The sequence below is a fragment of the Amblyraja radiata genome, chromosome 28 (assembly GCF_010909765.2).
Source record: "Amblyraja radiata isolate CabotCenter1 chromosome 28, sAmbRad1.1.pri, whole genome shotgun sequence".
Lineage (NCBI taxonomy): Eukaryota > Metazoa > Chordata > Chondrichthyes > Rajiformes > Rajidae > Amblyraja > Amblyraja radiata.
This window is the reverse complement of record NC_045983.1, coordinates 33,841,342-33,861,102: the sequence shown is the minus strand read 5'-3', so window position 1 is coordinate 33,861,102 and position 19,761 is coordinate 33,841,342. Positions and strand designations below refer to the sequence as shown.

Sequence of the window (19,761 nt, the reverse complement as noted above, 5' to 3'; positions counted from 1 at the left end):
GAACCAGTCATTTCTGAGGCATTTGTATTTTAGGCTAAATGTGATGGAATGAAGAAACAAATGGATTCAATGGAAATGGAAGTGATGGAAGCTCGACTCATCAAAGCAGCGGAATTAAATGGAGAGCTTGACGATGACGAGTCGGGTTAGTTCCTCATTCTCCTTCCTCAAATACTTTAGACATTATTCTTTTAAAGACAGGAACCGGCAAACTCATACCTGGAGATTCATTAACAATTTCTGCTATGTCATTTTTCACGTACTCATAAGTTCATTAGTTCATAAGTGAAAGGAGCAGAATTAGGCCATTTGGCCCATCAAGTCTACTCCGCCGTTTAATCATGGCTGATCTATCTTTCCCTCTCAAACCCATTCCCCTGCCTTCTCCCTGTAACCTCTGACACCTGCCTTCAAGGCAGAGATAGATGGATTCTTGATTGGTACGGGTGTCAGGGATTATGGGGAGAAGGCAGGAGAATGGGGTTAGGAGGGAGAGATAGATCAGCCATGATTGAATGGCAGAGTATGCTTGATGGGCCGAAAGGCCTCATTATGCTCCTACCTCTATGACCATGACCCGTGCTAATCAAGAATCCATGTATCTCTGCGTTAAAAATATCCATTGACAGCCTCCACAGCCTTCTGTGGCAATTAATTCCATAAATTCACCACCCTCTGACTCAAGAACAAAAATAGATACAACTGTAAACGTTATTGTCGCATATTTAAGATCTTCAGCTTTTGACTTTGGCTATCCATTCAAAAATCATCAACTATTTCATAGTTGAAATGTGGATGGGTTTGAATATTCAACGAGGCTGAATTCACCGGCGCAGTTTTTGTTTGTTTGCTTGCTTGCCTGAAGCAGTGTTTTATCTTAAAAATATCTCTTTATTTGCATAATTTAAAATCTTGTCTGTGGAGTGTTGGACGACGTTTCCACATGCGTGAATGTAAATGGCAGACTTCAAGCTGTTGGCACGTTGCTTTTATTCCCTTCCCGTAGGTGGGGAGTGGAGGATGAAGTACGAGCGTGCAGCCAGAGAGATAGACTTCACCAAGAAACGGATGCATCAGGAGTTTGAAGACAAGCTGGAGGTTGAATTACAGACCAAGAGGCAAATGGAGCGAAGAGTAAGTGAAAACAAGGCGTAGAATTATTAATGCCAGAAACAAAGCTTTTTTTCCCTAAATTTAAAGCTGAGAAAAGGGTGGGACAGCGGTAGAATTGCTGCCTTACAGCGCGCGCAGCGCCGGAGACCCGGGTTCGGTCGTTCCACCTGGTATTGTATGTTCTCTCTGTGACAATAGACAATAGGTGCAGGAGTAGGCCATTCGGCCCTTCGAGCCTGCACCGCCATTCAATGTGATCATGGCTGATCATCAACAATCAGTACCCCGTTCCTGCCTTCTCCCCATATCCCTTGACTATCTTTAAGAGCCCTATCTAGCTCTCTCTTGAAAGTATCCAGAGAACCGGCCTCCACCGCCCTCTGAGGCAGAGAATTCCACAGACTCACCACTCTCTGTGTGAAAAAGTGTTTCCTCATCCACGTTCTAAATGGCTTACCCCTTATTCTTAAACTGTGGCCCCTGGTTCTGGACTCCCCCAACATCGGGAACATGTTTCCTGCCTCTAGCTTTTCCAAACCCTTAATAATCTTATATGTTTCAATAAGATATCCTCTCATCCTTCGAAACTCCAGAGTATACAAGCCCAGCCGCTCCATTCTCAGCATATGACAGTCTCGCCATCCCGGGAATTAACCTTGTAAACCTACGCTGCACTCCCTCAATAGCAAGAATGTCCTTCCTCAAATTAGGGGAACAAAACTGCACACAATACTGCAGGTGTGGTCTTCCTCCGGATGCTCCGGTTTCCTCCCACACTCCAAAGACGTACAGGCTTGTGGGTTAATTGGCTCGGTATAAGTGTAAATTGTCCCTAGTGTGTGTCGGATAGTGTTAGCGTGCGGGGATATGCTGGTCAGCGCGGTCTCGGTGGGCCGAAGGGCCTGCTTCTGCGCTGTATCTCTAAGACTTGCTGGTGTGCTTGCAGGTTGCAGATTTGCAAGCTGATAATGAGGAAATGCAACGCAGCATTCAACAGTTGAAGAAGAAATCCCAGCGACTTACAGCAGAGTTGCAGGACACCAAGCTTCACCTGGAAGGACAACAAGGACGTAACCATGAATTGGAAAAGAAGCAACGAAAGTGAGTTCATCTGCAAAACTCACATTGGAACCGCACTTCAGTTCAGTTTAGTTTATTGTCACGTGTACCGAGGTACAGTGAAAAGTTTTGTTGCGTGCTAACCAGTCAGCGGAAAGACAACACATGATTACAATCCAGCCATTTACAGTGTACAGATACATGATAAGGGAATTACGTTTAATGCAAGGTAAAGCCAGCAAACTCCGGCCAAGGATAGTCCAAGGGTCGCCAATGGGGTAGATAGTCGTTCAGTTCAGATCGTGTTTCTGTGTGTTCATCACAGATGTGTATGTGTAATCACACCTCCTTTATCTGTTAGTCAGGGGCTGGTTGATCTTTTACATATTTTAATTAAAATCTATCAGATTTGATCGTAAGAATATATAATGAACTACTGATGATAATCTTCATGGGGCAATAATATACATTATTATGCATTTGAATCAATTAATTGATTGATTAATGAATCATGCTTTATCAGCAGCATGAGACATGTCACAGTGATATTCTTTGTTTTGCCGACCACACACAATGTACGCAAAGAGCCGCCGTGTCTCTAGCGGCGAAAAGTTACAACGTTTGAAACAAATTAGTGCGGCACGGTGGTGCAGCGGTATAGTGGCCGCCTTACAGCGTTTGCAGCGCCGGAGACCCGGGTTCCATCCTGACTACGGGCGCTGTCTACGGAGTTTGTACGTCCTCCCTGTGACCGCGTGGGTTTTCTCCGAGATCTTCGGTTTCCTCTCACACTCCAAAGACGTACAGGCTTGTAGGTTAATTGGCTTTGGTAAAAATTGTAAATTGTCCCTAGTGTGTGTAGGATGGTGTTAATGTGCGGGGATCGGTGGGCCGAAGGGCCTGGTTCCGCGCTGTATCTCTAAACTAAATTAAACTAAACAAACCTTTCCAAGTTGTGCAGTTTGTAATAATGCAATGGCCTTTCCAATGCAGAGCAGGAGACGAGTTACGTTATCAGTCTGTGGCTGACCTATTTCTAAACATCATCTACCAGCCTTTTATTTCATTAACTGACAAAAAAATATGATAAAACAATAATTGAGCTAAATGGAAGATCGTTTATCATCGGTTTAAACCAGCATCTGCAGTTCCTTCCTACACAATTGAGCTAAATGTACTGATTACTGTGAGCGCTGACTCACATATCGACCAGCTTTTGTGCAACATTTATTTGCAGTCCTCTTTATAAAGCCGTGTCCTCATTTTGAAGTGTCCTACATTTCATTATCAGAAAAAAAAATATTTTGGTCAGCGCCATCAATTCATGCCTTTAACTTCTATGTTGCATGTAATGCAATCATCCTTCATAATCCAATCCTGCTTCCTTTATGATGATCTTCTGCTTTCAAGAAACAAAAGAACTATCCAGTGCAATGTAAGGAACAATGTATACTCTTCGTGTGACAAGAGCAAGAAGAACTGGCACAGTGGCACGGTGGTGCAGCGGTAGAGTTGCTGCCTCACAGCGCCAGATACTGGGGTTCCATCCCGTCTGTACGGAGTTTGTACGTTCTCCCCGTGACCGTGTGAGTGTGCTCCGGTTTCCTCCCATGAACCAAAGACATCCAGGTTTGTAGGTTAATTGGCTTTGGTAAAAAATGTAAATTGTCCCTAGTGTGTGTAGGATAGTGCTCGTGTACGGGGATCGCTGGCCGGCACGGACTCGGTGAATGAATAAATGATACTTTATTGTCACCTTTGATAAGTCACAGTGATATTCTTAGTTTTGTGGGCCAAAGGGCCTGTTTCTCCATCTCAAACTAAACTGAAGAAAATCTAAAACCTGAAGTCATTAGTCTTATATTTGTAGAGCGGAATTTCATTGGCCTATCTGGGCCACATGACAATAAACTCTCTTGACTTGACTTGATAAGTAAACTTTGAAGCCTTACTGAGAGTATTTTCTATTAATGCAGGTGTTAAAGTGAAATAAATTGGAGCTCTTGAAGGTATGAATGAATGAATAAGTTTATTGGCCAAGTATGTGCACATACAAGATATAATATGACCAAGTATTCTCACAGCCCAGAGATAGAGAGATTGATGGAGCAATCGAGCGTACACTTCACCAGCATGCACGTTTGGAGCTAATTTACAGACAAATTCATAAAAGAATTACGGGAAAAGGAGGTGAAGGATGGATGTTTTGGGAAATCTGTGGGTAACATTGGAAAGAGGAATTAAAAGCAGTATGGAATGTATCTGAAGTACAATTGAATTTATACGAGTGGGAGAAAATGAAGGAAGTCCCAGAGGTGGACAGTGGAGGAGATGTACATGAGTGATGGTGTGAAACACTCTGGAGAATTCAGGAGAGAAATCACAGGCAGACTAACAGAGAATGCTATTTGAGACTTTGCCTTCAGTGATGTGGATGGAGCAGAAACCAGACTTAGACCTTTAGGAGGATGTGAGGAAGGACTGATATAACCTTGGGAAGCATCAAAGTTCAAATATTTTGTAATGACTGATTGCAAATTGACACGGGAGAGGGGCCGAGGATGGTTTTGTTTGAGGGAGGAACAGCAGCTTTGAAAGGGAGGTGGGACAACTACCTTGCAGGAATGGGACAAAGTGCTGGAGTAACTCAGCAGATCAGGCAGCATCTCTGGAGAAAAGGAAGAGGTGATGTTTTGGGTCGGTTATCCTTCTTCAGGCTGAAGGGAGGGTGGGGGGAGAAAAGGTTAGAGCAAGTCGGGGATGGCAACAGATGACTTCAGGAAGGGTGGAGTCCATAATGGACATTGTTGGATGGGGGGGAAATGTACAAATGAGGGGGATACAGGGATGTGAATGGTAGAACTGGCACGATGACTGGTGTGGGGGAGGGTGGGGAGAGAGGGGGTGGGCAAGGAATGCAGAGAAATCAGCGTTCAGACCGCTGGGTTGTAAGCTACACTGCAGATGCTCAGATTTGTTAGTGCGTAAACTGGCCCAGAGGTGCAGTGGTGTGCACATTTTAAACATAATAATTTCAATATGACCTTTTAAAAAAATCCAACGCAGTAATTCACATATGAATTTTGCTTTTGTCGATAGTGGAGCATCACGTGACATAGAACATTCTGAATGTCTTGGTTCAATCAATCAGTTTTATTCGTCACATACACATATAAGTGCAGTGAAATGAATTTGCCAGCAGCGGTACAATAAAAAAAAAGAACACACAATACGCTTCAACACAAACATTCACCACAGCATCCTTCACTGTGGTGGAAGGCACAAAGTACAGCCAGTCCTCCTCCATTGTTCACCCGCGTTGGGGCCATAAACCTCCGTAGTCACCGCTACGGACGGCCGGATGTACATGCCCTCTCGTCGGGACGGTCAAACACACTCCGCGGCTTGGAGGTCCTGAATTGGCGCTTTCTTACTGGAGACGGCGGCTTCAGGATGTTTTATTCATCCAAGGGATGTAGACATTACTGCCAATGTTAGCATTTGGGAAGTTAATGGTGAACAATTGTTGACCCAACTGTGAGGAAGGGATAGCAATAGATGTATTAGTTAGATTGGTGGGTGACTCAGACAGGAACTTTGTTCTGGTACCCAGGGCACTTGAATCTATCGAGATAAGAGACGCAGCATAGAAACGGGTCCTTTAGCCCAGCGAGTCTGTGCCAACCAGCGATCCACGCACACTAGCACACTCCTACACACACGAAGGATGATTTTCAATTATACCAAGCCGATTAGCCTACAAACATGCACGTCTTTGGAGTGTGGGAGGAAACCAAAGATCTCGGAGAAAACCCACGCAGGTCACGGGGAGAACGTGCAAACTCCGTACAGACAGCACCTGTAGTCAGGATCGAACCCGGGTCTCTGGCGCCGTGAGGTAGTAAGTCTACCGCTGCGTCACCGTGCCGCCGCGATGGAGTCTGTGATTTTGAGTTAACATACTAATCTAGTTAACAACACAGTTTTCAAAATGAAGTGTCTCCCATCTAAGGAGCTTTAGATGTATGGAAGAAAATTGGTCGCATTACTTCTTATAGATTGCCCTGCGTGAAATAATTCATCACCCACTGCAAGTTAGAGTTGTGCCTTTTGTTCTTAACATGTTCTTCTATTTCTTGTTCCAGGTTCGACAGCGAGTTATTGCAAGCACAAGATGAATCTCAGAGAGAAAAGATTCATAAAGAGAAACTGAGCAGAGAAAGAGATGGTTTTATAGCAGAGATATTCAGTCTGAAGCAACAGCTGGATGTATGTACCATCACTACTGTAATAATGATTGAAAACATTGTTAGATTTGAGCAAGATCAGCAAATAACATTGAAAAGATCGATAACATAACTTATAATAATAATAATAATAATAATGCATTTTATTTATGGGTGCCTTTCAGAACACTCAAGGACACCTTACAGTTAAAACAAGCAAATTACAAATATATAAATACAATGAAACATAAACAACCTATCCATGAATTTGATAGAAAGTGGAGTTACGTGGGTTAGGCCAGTGTGAATAGGTGAGTTTTGAGGGAGGTTTTGAAGGTGAGGAGAGAGAGACTCTATGGTACGGATGGATAGTAGGATAGTTCCAGAGGCGAGGGGCAGAGCGGCTGAAGGCTCTGAACCCCATCGTGGACAGGTGGGCGGGCAGATGGAGTGGGGAGCAGGGAGGAAGAAGAGGATCGGGGAGTTCGGGATGGAGTGTGAGCCTGGAGGAGTTCACAGAGGTATGGAGGAGCGAGATTGTGGAGAGCTTTGAAAGTGAGGAGGAGAATCTTAAAATCAATGCGGTATTGGACAGGGAGCCAGTGCAGTTTAGGTCTTTTACTGTGTTTCGTTTTCTGTTTGCTACCATGGGTAGGTAGACTGAAATTCTAAAAATGATTCTGAGGTCATAACATTTGTATTGTTAATAGTTTTGCTACACTGGCTAACAAATTTGCATCCGAATCCAGAATCCATTCTGCATTGTCATGCTTGTACTGAATGTGGATGATCAGTCATGATCACATTGAATAGCGGTGCTGGCTCGAAGGGCCAAATGACCGACTCCTGCGCCTATTGTCTATGGTCAACAAAGTTTATTTAACTTATGAAAGTTATTTGGAGTTGACGGGAGTTGACAGTCAGAACCTTTCTGCGCAAGACGGCAATATCAAATGCTAGAGGGCATAACTGTCAGGTGCGAGGGGCAAAGTTTAAAGGAGATGTGCGGGGCAAGCCTTTCATACACAGGGCAGTGGGTGCCTGGAGCCCATGGCATTTAAGGATGGACACATGACTATAGGGAATAGAGGGATATGGATCATGTGCAGGTTGGTAAGAGTTTGTTTAAGAAAGAACTGCAGATGCAGGTAAAATCGAAGGTAGACACAAAATGCTGGAGAAACTCGGCGGGTGAGGCAGCATCTATGGAGAGAAGGAATTGGCAACGTTGTGACCCGAAACGTCGCCAATTCCTTCTCTCCATAGATGCTGCCTCACCCGCCGAGTTTCTCCAGCATTTTGTGTCTACCAGGTAAGAGTTTGTCTGAGCATCATGTTTAGCACAGACATTGTGGGCTGAAGGGCCTGATTCTGTACTGTACTGTTCTATGTTCTATCTTCAAAATTTCACAGAATTCATTAATTTTACTTTTATTTATGATGCCTCTTGAATACCTGCTACTTCATAGCCATATAACAAATTAACATTGATAAGTTTATGTGATAGGAGAAGAATTAGGCCATTCGGCCCATCAAGTCTGCTCTGCCATTCAATCATGCCTGATCTATCTCTCCCTCCTAAATCCATTCACCTGACTTCTCCCCATAACCCCTGACAGCCGTACTAATCAAGAATCCATCTATCTCTACCTTAAAAACATCCATTGACTTGACCTCCACAGCCTTCTGTGGCAATGTATTCCACAGGTTCACCACCCACTGACTAAAGAAATTCCTCCTCATCTCCTTCCCAAAGCGACGTCTTTTAATTCTGAGGCTGTGCCCTCTAGTGCTAGACTCTCCCACTCGTGGAGACATCCTCTCTACATCCACTGTATCTGTGCAGGTTACGGGTTATGGCTTTACATGTGGCTGATGAATCGTTGTTTTTTCCAGGATAAAGATTCGGAGATTCTCACCGTAAGCCAGAGGGCCGAGCGGCTGGACGTGGAGCTGCAGGATCTGTCTTCTCAAGAATCCAAGGACGAGGCTTCGCTTGCTAAGGTGAAGAAGCAGGTTCGTGAGTTGGAGGCCAAGGTTAAGGACCAGGAGGAGGAGCTGGATGAACAAGCTGGGACTATCCAAATGCTAGAACAGGTACAATCATTTTCGTGTATGAGCAATGTGGAATGATTCCGAAAATATGATGATCATTCATAAGTTAATTAATGTTAATGAAGTGTTTCACTCTACCTCGGTACACGTGACAATAAACTAAGTTACTGGTGCAGTGGTAGAGTTGCTGCCTCACAGTGCCAGCGGTCCGGGTTCGATCCTGACGACGGGTGCTGTCTTTACGGAGTTTGTACCCACGTGACCTGCATGTGTTTCCTCCGGGTGCTTCGGTTTCCTCCCACACTCCAAAGACGTGCGGGTTTGTAGGTTAATTGGCTTTGGTAAAAATTGCAAATTGCCCCTTGTGTGTAGGATAGTGCAAGTGTGCGGGGGTGATCACTGGTCGGCGTGGACTCGGTGGGTCAAAGGCCTGTTCCCACGCTGTACGTCTGAAGTCTAATGTCTAAAGTTGTATCATAGCATATGCAATCATTCTAAGTACAGAGTTTGTACGTTCTCCCCGTGACCTGCGTGGGTTTTCTCTGGGTGCTCCGGTTTCCTACCACATCCCAAAGACGTACTTGTTTGTAGGTTAATAAAGACTCGGTGGGCCGAAGGGCCTGTTTCCGTGCTGTATCTCTAAATTAAACTAAAGCACTGCTTGTTTTCTTTGTTAATTCATTTCACCATCAGTTCAGCGTTCCTAGAGTTCATTGTTTTTGCTCAAATTTAGGCCAAACTTCGACTGGAAATGGAAATGGAAAGGTACAGACAAACTCAAGGCAAGGAAATTGATAACAAAGAAGAGGAAGTGGAAGAAATTAGGCAGTCTTGCCAGAAGAAGGTCAGTTTTATTCTTGTAATAGTTATTGACATAAAAATACTGTCTGTCATCAAATGGATAAATTAAAAATCTAATTTTAGGCATGTTAATAGCCATTGCATTGCATTTGCATTTTAATATATATGGCTTGTGTGACATGAAAATATTAGAAGTTAAAACTGAGCTGAGAATTTCTTTAATCGTGACGTGATTCTAAAAGCAATGAATGGAAGGTGTCACTATAAGGTGGTAATTTCTTAATGAGCACCAAGTAACTTCCAGTAACTAACCGAGTACAATTAACAAATAAGTTTGAATTTCAGTTTGGCTTTTGTGATTGACTGCATCAGTGGTTTACAAATCATGAATACAAAGAAATGTGGGCACGGCACGGTGGCGCAGCGGTAGAGTTGCCAGGGACCCGGGTTCCATCCTGACTAGGGGCGCTGTCTGTACTGAGTTTGTACGTTCTCCCGGTGACCTGCGTGGGTTTTCTCTCGGTGCTCTAGATTCCTCCCACGTACAGGTTATGTGAAGACCTAGGTTCATTGGCTTTGGTCCAAATTGTAAATGACCCTAGTGTGTGGGATAGTGTTAGTGTGCGGGGTGATCGCTGGTCAATGCGGACTCGGTGGCTGAATGGCCTGTTGCCGCGCTGTGCCTCTAAAGTCCATATTCAAAGATTTATTAATAAGATGTGATATTTAATTTGTGAACGTCATAACTTTTTGTTTTGCATTTTCTCAGTTAAAACAATTTGAGCTGCAATTAGAAGAAGAGTATGATGATAAACAGAAAATCCTGAGAGAGAAAAGAGATCTGGAGAACAAACTGTCTGTAGTCAGTGAAAAGGTAACTGATTGTCTATTGATTAAATTCTACATGGAGAGTTGGGCAACTGTGCACTATTGAGATGTTTCAATAATTTGATGGCAGTATTCATAATACAGAAGATTTTGAGGTCGGTTCGACTATAAAAATGACAGCTAGTAAAGCTTAAAATCAATAATAATTTTCAAAGTTAGATATAGCTGTTTTCAAGAGAGAGTTAGATTTAACTCGTAGGGCTAATGGAATCAAGGGATATGGGGAGAAAGCAGGAACAGGCTGCTGATTGTGGATGATCAGCCATGATCATATTGAATGGCGGTGCTGACTCGAAGGGCCGAATGGCCTACTCCTGCTCCTAGTGTCTATGTTTCTATAATGTTTCACACCTCTTTTACTTGTGGAATGCAGAAACATGTCAGTGACCATCGGAGCCAGAGGACTAGTTTCCTTCATGTGCATTCGATGGAATTCAGTTAAAAAACGTTACCACATTCATTGTGGCGTTTGGGGAAAAGATACTGCATAGAAAATGTTCAGCAAAACTGACAAAGTTCAGAGAAATGCAGGAGTGGAAGCCCCAGTGAGGTTCAGGGGAGTGCAGAAAACATGCAGGGTGGCTAGTGATGCAGCTGGTAAGATCTGATGCCTCTCAGCGCCAGAGACCCAGGTTCAATCCTGACATTGGGTACTGTATGTGTGGAGTTTGCACGATCTCCCTATTACCCGGTATTCTCCTGGTGCACCGGTTTCCTCCCACATCCCAAAGACACGTGGGTTGGTAGGTTGTGTAAGAAAGAACTGCAGATGGTGGTTTAAATCGAAGGTGGACACAAAATGCTGGAGTAACTCAGCGAGTGAGGCAGCATCTCTGGAGAGAAGGAATGGGCAACGTTTCGGGTCGAGTTACTCCAGCATTTTGTGTCTATCTTGGGTTTGTAGGTTAATTGGTCTCCTTAAAATTGTCCCTATTGTGTAAGCAGTGAATGAGTAAGTGGGATAACTTACGCAGAACTAATTTGAACAGGTGATCGATTGTAGGCGCGGGCTCGGTGGGCCGAATGCCTGTTTCCTCGCTGTGCCTCGAAACTAAACTAAACTAGTAAAAACAAGGACAAGGATATGAAATTGCTATAACATCATAATGGTCAGACTGTCAATTTTCGTGCAGTGTCAGAAGTTTGAATCTTGGGTTCTGATGGCTTTTGTTAAAATCAGGTCAGTGAAAGGGATTTTGAAACTGAAAAACGGCTTCGCAAGGATCTTCGACGGACAAAGGCTCTTCTAGCTGATGCCCAAATAATGCTGGACCACTTCAAAAACAACGCACCCAGCAAACGGGAGATCGCACAATTGAAAAACCAGGTAATTCTTTCTAGTTTTGTTCGTTATTTAAATTTCAGATTCTGTTAAATCGGCCAAGTTTTGTTCATCAAATTGCTCCGCAGGCGTTTCGATAAACGTGAAAATATATTTAAAAATCCAATTTTAAAATGTGTAAATTCTCCACTCTTCAAGAGTAAACTGTATTCAACTGAATCTACCTCTGTTTAAGAAATAACTGCAGATGCTGGAAAAATCGAAGGTAGACAAAAATGCTGGAGAAACTCAGCGGGTGAGGCAGCATCTATGGAGCGAAGGAATAGGCGACGTTTCGGATCGAGACCCTTCTTCATAAACCCTTCTTCTTAATGGTTCATTAACTTTTTTTCCTCAATGCTGATAAAATGGATTTGTGTTTAAAATGCAGAAACAAACTATACGGAGCATGAAGATTCTCGACCTGAAACGTCACCTATTCCTTCTCTCCATAGATGCTGCCTCACCCGCTGAGATTCTCCAGCATTTGTTGTCTATACAGAGCTCAAAGAGTAGTTTTATTATGCAGGTATTTGCGAGCGGATGGGATGGAATTCAGGAATAAACTTAACCGAATACATTTTATTCAGGAAATGCGGCGAATAAATTTACGTTAAGAAATTTCAAAAGTTTCCAACAACTCTCCTTTATTTCTGAGTTTTATTTCTACGTTGCTACAGTTCACCCTTTACTTGACCAGGTAAACTGTTTGTTTTCAGCTTGAAGAGTCAGAGTTCACGTGTGCAGCCGCTGTCAAAGCTCGGAAATCAATGGAGGTTGAAATGGAGGATCTGCACCTTCAGATTGAAGATATCTCCAAGGCCAAAGTTGCAGTAAGTATATGTCAGTGCAGCAAAGCCAACACGCAGAAATCATCACGTCCATATCAATACCTAGACGTTTACTAATCATTTTGGTAATTGGAATAATCGCATCTGCTATGATCCAACTTTAGACTTTGGACGTTTGACTTCAGACATACAGCACAGAAACAGGCCTTTGTCCCAGCGAGTCCACACCGACCAGTGATCACCCCCGTACACTAGCACTATCCTACACACGAGGGACAATTTACAATTAACCTACACACTTCTACGTCTTTGGAGTGTGGGAGGAAACCGGAGCACCCGGAGTAAACCCACGCAATCACAGGGAAAGTGTACAAACTCCGTACAGACAGCACCCGTAGTCAGGATGGGACCCGGGTCTCTGGTGCTGTGAGGCAGCAACTCTACCGCTGCGCCACCGTGCCACCCCACCGGCAGAGCACTTTGATAAGTATATATTTTAATTAAAACTTGAAAAATGTGCTGCTGATGAAAACGTCACATTGTTGAATGATTTTCCAATATAGTGATAAACTGAACGGGATGTAATGGCACCATTTAAAATTATCAGTGCTAATTATTTAAGATCCATGAGGAATTGGAATATATTTTCTACATTGAAATTTTATGTTTAGATCATAATTATATCCTGTCCTTTCAGATAAGCAACCATTGCCGACTGCAGAAATAAATCATTGTTCAGCTTCAGTTGGCGTGCATGGTGTTCTAATTATAATTCCTAAGTAGAATGGCAGAAGGCAATACAATATAGTAAATAGAATTGTTAAAATGGTAAGGGATCAAAAGGCATGTTGATCTGAGAAGCTGAGGTATAAACACAAATTACTGAAAGGTAAAATGCAACAACGATAAATAGGAGCCTAGTGTGTAGGAAGGAACTGCAGATACTGGTTTAAACCGAAGATAGACACAAAAAGCTGGAGTAACTCAGCGGGTCAGACAGCATCTCTGGAGGAAAAGGAATGGGTGACATTTCAGGTTGAGACCCTTCTTCAGGCTGAGAGTCAGGGGAAAGGGAAGTGAGAGACGGGGATGTAGAGAGATATAGAACAAACGAATGAAAGATATGCGGAAAACTAAACGGTGATAAAGGAAACAGGCCACTGTCAGCTGTGGGCTAGGTGAAAACGAGTTGCAGACAATGAGACTCAACAAGATGACTTTGAAGCTGGTACGATTTGGGTGGGGGAGGGATGGAGAGAGAGGAGGTACAATAGAAGCCTTATGGTTTCCTGGCCATAATTGTCAAAGGATTTGAGCGCAAGAGTTGAGATGTCTTGCTCCAATTTTAAGACGCCCTGGTGAGACTGTGTGTACAGGCCTGGCTGTGTGTGTGTGTGTGTGTGTGTGTGTGTGTGTGTGTGTGTGTGTGTGTGTGTGTGTGTGTGTGTGTATCTGTCTCTTGTGTGTGTGGCGTGTGTGTGTGTGCGTGTGTTTGTGTGTGTCTGTGTCCGTGTGTGTGAGTGTGTGTTTGTGTGTGTCTGTGTGTGTGCGTCCATGTGTGTGTGCATGTGTTTGTGTGTGTCTGTGTCCGTGTGTGTGTGTGTGTTTGTCTGTGTCTCTGTGTGTGTGTCCGTGTGTGTGTGTGTGCGCGCGCGCGCGTGCGTGTGTGTGGCGTGTGTGTGTGTGCATGTGTTTGTGTGTGTCTGTGTCCGTGTGTGTGTGTATGTTTGTGTGTGTCTCTGTGTGTGTGTGGGCACCCGCTATCTGCGTGTCATGGGGAATCGAGACTCTGACCTTTCATGGGGAATAGACTTTTCCCACAAGTTACAGGAAACTTTAACCCCACTCACTCTCGATCATCTTCTGTAAGTATGGTTTTGTGTGACATCAATGGAGTTGCAATTGCACCTGAATTGTGGTTGAGTCGTGTTGAAGGAAGATAAACAAAAGGGCAGGAGTAAGACAAGGAAAAACATTCTGAATTGATCAAAGTGACTGTAAACGTTTGAAATGGACTATATTTGACATGTTACTGCTCAGCTACCTTGGATAGAAAGATAGTAACATCTTTCAAATCCGCAAACAGAATGATACGGGTTAGTGCGGGAGTCATGGGTTACGGGGAGAAGGCAGGAGAATGGGGCTGAGAGGGAGAGATAGATCAGCCATGATTGAATGGTGGAGTAGACTTGATGGGCCGAATGGCCAATTTTGGTCCTACAACCTAAGAACATGAATTCACAGCTGCATTCTCCTACAGCTGGAAGAGCAGCTGAGTCGCATCCAACGTGAAAAGAATGACTTGCAGAGCCGTCTTGAGGAAGACCAGGAGGACATGAATGAACTCATGAAGAAACACAAAGCGGTAGTGGCTCAGGTAGGTTGTACCTGACATTTGGTTCAATCGTTCAACAGAGCTTTATTTATCACAGATGCAACTGCACAGTGACATTCTTTACATATATCACACATGTGGGCTCCATCTGACAAGCCAGGGTGTCAGGGGTTATGGAGAGAAGGCAGGAGAATGGGGTTGAGAGGGAAAGATAGATCAGCCATGATCGAATGGCAAAGCACATTTAATGGGCCAAATGGCCTCATTCTACTCCTAGAACTGATTAACTTGTCAAGCAGGATTTAGAATGAACTGAACCAGAAATATGATTGATTTTATCAGAAATGTAACTCATTTTGTTCATAAGTTCTGGGAGCAGAATAAGGCCATTTGGCCCATTAAGCCTATTCTGCCATTTAATCATGTCTGATCCATCATTCACCACAAACCCTATTCTCCTGCCTTTGCCATTGGCTTTCTTCACTGCCTGCTGTACCTGCATGCTTACTTTCAGTGACTGATGTATAAGCACACCCAGGTCTCGTTGCACCTCCCCTTCTCCTATACTGACCCCATTCAGATAATAATCTGCCTTCCTGTTCTTGCCACCAAAGTGGATAACCTCACATTTATCCGTATGGTCCAGAGGCGGGTGAACGATGATCTCAGAACAGCAGAGGTTGTGTTTTGTGTCTTAAGATACAAAACAAGACCCTGTCCGTTGAAGAACTAGCCTGTTTACAGTCCAACATTGCCCCTTTAATTCCTGGAACTCGTGTGAAGTTGTTATCAATGAATCTAAATATTTCTCCAGTCATCCAGGGACCTTGGGCAGATTAATGAACTACAGTCACAACTGGATGAAGTTTACAAAGAGAAACAAGAGCTGCAAGAAAAGGTAAGTAATTTATTCACTTGTGGTTTATTCCCTTGTCATAATCTATAATTGTCATGCTATAGGTCGGCTCGTTACTATCGCCAGTAACAAGTAACGTTTGTAACTCTGTCGGCACCCTTTAGGTGGTGACTGTTGCATACTTGTACTGTATGCAGACAAAGAATCTCTCTGTACCGAGTACAATAAGGTATCAATTGATCAATCATGTCCCATCAGTGCCGGGCGATGAACACCTTCATCAATGGGCAGTTTAATCACCTATCTTTGACATTGATTTGGTATTTCTACCATCAATATTTTGTCGAAGTCTCGATCCATAATAAGACTTAACGACTCGAATCATTACTATTCAGCAGTTGGTTTAAGGGGTGATGTGTCTCGGTCAAAGTCTGTGATCGCATCTCCAAAGTTCATTGGCACAATAAGATATTTCTACACCAAGAAGACAACTGGTGATGTACTAATGTTAATTAAATCAATGTGTCTGCGTGTAATACACACAGAAGATGATGTAGATCTCAATGTGTTAACCATCATGTCTGCACTTAACACACACAGATAGATGACTCTTATGATGTAGATCAATGTGTTATACACATTGCTGAGTTTACATCAATCACCCACGTTGCACAGTATTGCTTTGCAGAGCTAGCTTTGTGTCAAGTATCTCTTTAGGCTTTGGAATACTGAAGGATTCACTTCTTAGACTTACACTTAGTTCCTCCCACACTGTTGAGTACATTGGGCAGCAAGCTTTCGCCATTCAGTTCGGTCATGTGCGACGTCTTCCACCCTCGATAGGTTTGTGTCCCGGGCTTCCAAATCCTTCTGAGTTTTGGTCAGCCTCTGTTCCTTCTTCCGTCAGGTTGCCATGTCATTGTTATCTTAGGTGCGGGTTCTGAGTACATGTCCTGCAAATTTCATCCCGCGTACCTCCATGTCCTGGCTAAGAGACTTTAATTTCTACAGTCTCAAAATTCATTATCAACCAGAAACTTAATTTTATGTCGTTGATCAAATTAACTCCAAGAACAGGTCTGGGATTGGGTCACCTTGAACATGTGGCTCACTACTTATCCCACCAAACCCTTTGCACCAACTCTACAAGACACAAGACAAATCTTGAATGGAATTTTTCTATTGAATGAAAAGCTTAATATCATGCAAGATAAAGCAATCGACTTGAGTAGCGCATGATCCTTAAGATGCATTCCCTACACGGCCTGTGAACGGCTGTTGCAGAAGATAAAGACTAAAAGCTGGAGTAACTCAGCAGGTCAGGCAGCATCTCTGGGGACAAGGAATAGGCGATGTTTCAGGTCGAGACCCTTCTTCAGATTGAGAGTCGGGACAGGGAAACCAGAGATATAGACCGTGATATGGAGATATATAGAACGAATGAATTAAAGATATGTAAAAAAGTAGCGATGATAAAGGAACCAGGCCATTGTCAGCTGTGGGCGAGGTGAGAACGAGTTACAATGAAACTCACCAGGACGACAGTGAAACTAGTACAACGACTAGGGTGGGGGAGGGACGGAGAGAGAGGGAGTGCAGAGGGTTACTTGCAAAATCAATATTCATACCACTGTATAGACACAAAATGCTGGAGTAATTCAGCGGGGCAGGCAGCATCTCTGGAGAGAAGGAACGGGTGACGTTTCAGGTCGAGACCCTTAACCTTCCTTATCTCTGCCTCCCCCTCTCCCCTGACTCTCAGTCTGAAGAAGGTTCTTGACCCGAAACGTCACCCGATCCTTCTCTCCAGAGATGTTGCCTGTCCCGCTGAGTTACTCTGGCATTTTGTGTCTATCTTCGATTTAAACCGGCATCTGCAGTTCTTTCCTCCTTCATACCACTGGGTTGCAGTTTGTGTTGTCTACAAGATGTACTGCAATGAGTCGCCAAGGCCACTTAACCAGTACTTTGCCAACTCTGCAACCTATACCCCCAAGAAGCACACAACAGTAAGCACATTGAACCATTACCATTTGCAAGGTTCCATTCCTATGTGGAAAAATGCTGCAGTCTTTCATTGCCACCAAATATCGATAGATGGGAAGTCTAACTGTCTGACCAGATTGATCAGTCTGACTGTCCCTGATTATCTCTGTTTGTTTTGTTGTCACCTTCTCCTAGCTAACAATGATCTCTTCTACATTTTCTCTTTTGATGTCTTGTTTTCTCACCTTACCCTACCTTATCTCTGCTTCCCCCTCTCCCCTGACTCTGAAGAAGTGTCTCGATCCGAAACGTCACCCATTCTTTCTCTCCAGAGATGCTGCCTGTCCCGCTGAGTTACTCCAGCATTTTATGTCCGTCTTCATTCTGGGGAGACTTCAGTAGCAGTCAAAGATGGGCTCCCTTTCTCACCAGCATCTTTACCCTTAAATGAATAAAAACATGTTTCCAAGCTATTAAACTAAATCGATAGTTGATAGCGTCTGAACCAAAGTGTTTATTGTAACCAAATACTATATAGTGGTCAATCATTTGGATTTAATTACTCTCTGGATTATTAAGTTATTGTGGTTGAACAATTTAGAAGTTGGAAGACATTTGGCCAGGTGCAATGATAGGAATGCCTCAGAGGGTTAAGGCTCAAACACAGGCAAATGGATCTAGCTCAGATGGGCACTTGGTCAGCATGGTTATGATGAAAGAATGGATTGACTGGGCTTGTATTCACTGGAATTTAGATGGATGAGACTGGATCTTATAGAAACATATACAATTCTTAAGGGATTGCACAGGCTAGATGCAGGAAATATGTTCCCCATGTTGGGGGAGCCCAGAACAAGGGGTCACAGTTTAAGAATGAGGGGTATTAAAACTCCATTGGAGCCAGATCCAACACTAATAATATTAGGAATGTCGGATGTCTAACGATATTTCAAAGACGTTTCCTTGACTACGGTTTAATAACTGCGAAAAAACTTATACTTAAATTCTGGAAAAAAGATAACAGTCCCCACAGTGAAGATGTGGATTATGGAAATGACCGAGACACTACTAGAAAAAATAAGGCTTGCCTTGACTGGCAAACCAGATCAATTTTCAAAAATATGGTCTTTTATTGAATTTCTTCAACAACATAATGTTTGAACACAAACTCAAAACCGATGGTAGGGCTGGGTGAGTGGGCGTACGGAAGGGTAGTTGGATATATCTCCGCTTCTTTTTCACATTTTCTAGTTCAGTTTTATTTTCCTTGTTTTTTTTTCTTCTTTCTTTCCTTTTTTCACTTTTTTTTTCCTATTTAGTGAATAGTTTATAAAATATTAAAACTGAAGGTGTACGAAAATTATATAACTGCTATGTCGATTTTTTTTTGTACAATTGCTTCTAATAAAAATGTATATATTTTAAAAAAGAATAAGGGGTCGGCCATTTAGGACTGAGTTGAGGAAAAACATTTTCACCCAGAGAGTTGTGAATCTGTGGACTTCTCTGCCACAGAAGGCAGTGGAGGCCAATTCACTGGATGTTTTCAAGAGAGAGTTGGATATAGCTCTTAGGGCTAACGGAATCAAGGGATATGGGGAGAAAGCAGGAACGGGGTACTGATTTTGGATGATCAGCCATGATCGGCCTCAAGGGCCTCAAGGGCCGAATAATCTACTCCTCCACTTATTTTCTATGTTTCTATGGATGAGTTAGGCCGGAGGGCCTGTTTCCATTATGTATGACTCTATGAAGCAAAAATTTCTTCCACACATCTTGTTATTATAGCTCTCACTTGCATTTTAGAACATAGAAGAGTGGGGCACAGGAGCAAGCCTTTCAGCCCACAATGTCTTTGCTGAACATAGTGCCAAGATGATCTCATCTCATCTGCCTGTACATGATCTGTACATATCCTTCCTTCCTCTGTATATCCACGTGCCTATCAAAAAATCTCTGAAACATCACTATTGTATCCGCCTCTCTCCCCACCCCAGGCAGCGTATTCCTGGCACCCACCATCCTCTGTGTTAAACAAAATTGCCCCGTGCAACTTTTTACAATTTTGCCCCTCTCATCTTAAAGATAGGCCCTCTGATCTTTGACCTTTCCCACGCTGGGGAAAAAGGTTGCGACTGTCTACCCTATCTATGCCTCTCATAGTTTCATCTATCAGCTCACCCCGCAACCTCCAGCATTCTCGAGAAAGCAATCCAAGTCTGTGCAGTCTCTCCCTGTCGCTAATACCCTCTAATCCAGGCATCATTCTCCTCAAAAATTATGAGTAGACTTTGATGAAAAATCAATATAAATGTATAAAATGGGCTTTC

The 19,761-nt window shown here is 43.3% G+C and overlaps 1 protein-coding gene across 15 annotated transcripts in view; it reads left to right on the top strand.

The window, feature by feature from the left end:
* Nucleotides 1-19,761, top strand: part of myo18a (myosin XVIIIA) — a 184,390-nt gene that overhangs the window by 149,022 nt on the left and 15,607 nt on the right. For all 15 annotated transcript variants that reach the window (XM_033046271.1, XM_033046267.1, XM_033046266.1 and 12 more), the window contains 11 exons: nucleotides 34-145; nucleotides 1,007-1,134; nucleotides 2,060-2,214; nucleotides 6,318-6,441; nucleotides 8,295-8,495; nucleotides 9,187-9,297; nucleotides 10,024-10,128; nucleotides 11,323-11,469; nucleotides 12,183-12,296; nucleotides 14,515-14,631; nucleotides 15,404-15,487. In XM_033046271.1, the coding sequence (XP_032902162.1) occupies nucleotides 34-145; nucleotides 1,007-1,134; nucleotides 2,060-2,214; nucleotides 6,318-6,441; nucleotides 8,295-8,495; nucleotides 9,187-9,297; nucleotides 10,024-10,128; nucleotides 11,323-11,469; nucleotides 12,183-12,296; nucleotides 14,515-14,631; nucleotides 15,404-15,487 (1,398 nt within the window). The remainder of the gene's footprint in view (nucleotides 1-33; nucleotides 146-1,006; nucleotides 1,135-2,059; nucleotides 2,215-6,317; nucleotides 6,442-8,294; nucleotides 8,496-9,186; nucleotides 9,298-10,023; nucleotides 10,129-11,322; nucleotides 11,470-12,182; nucleotides 12,297-14,514; nucleotides 14,632-15,403; nucleotides 15,488-19,761) is intronic.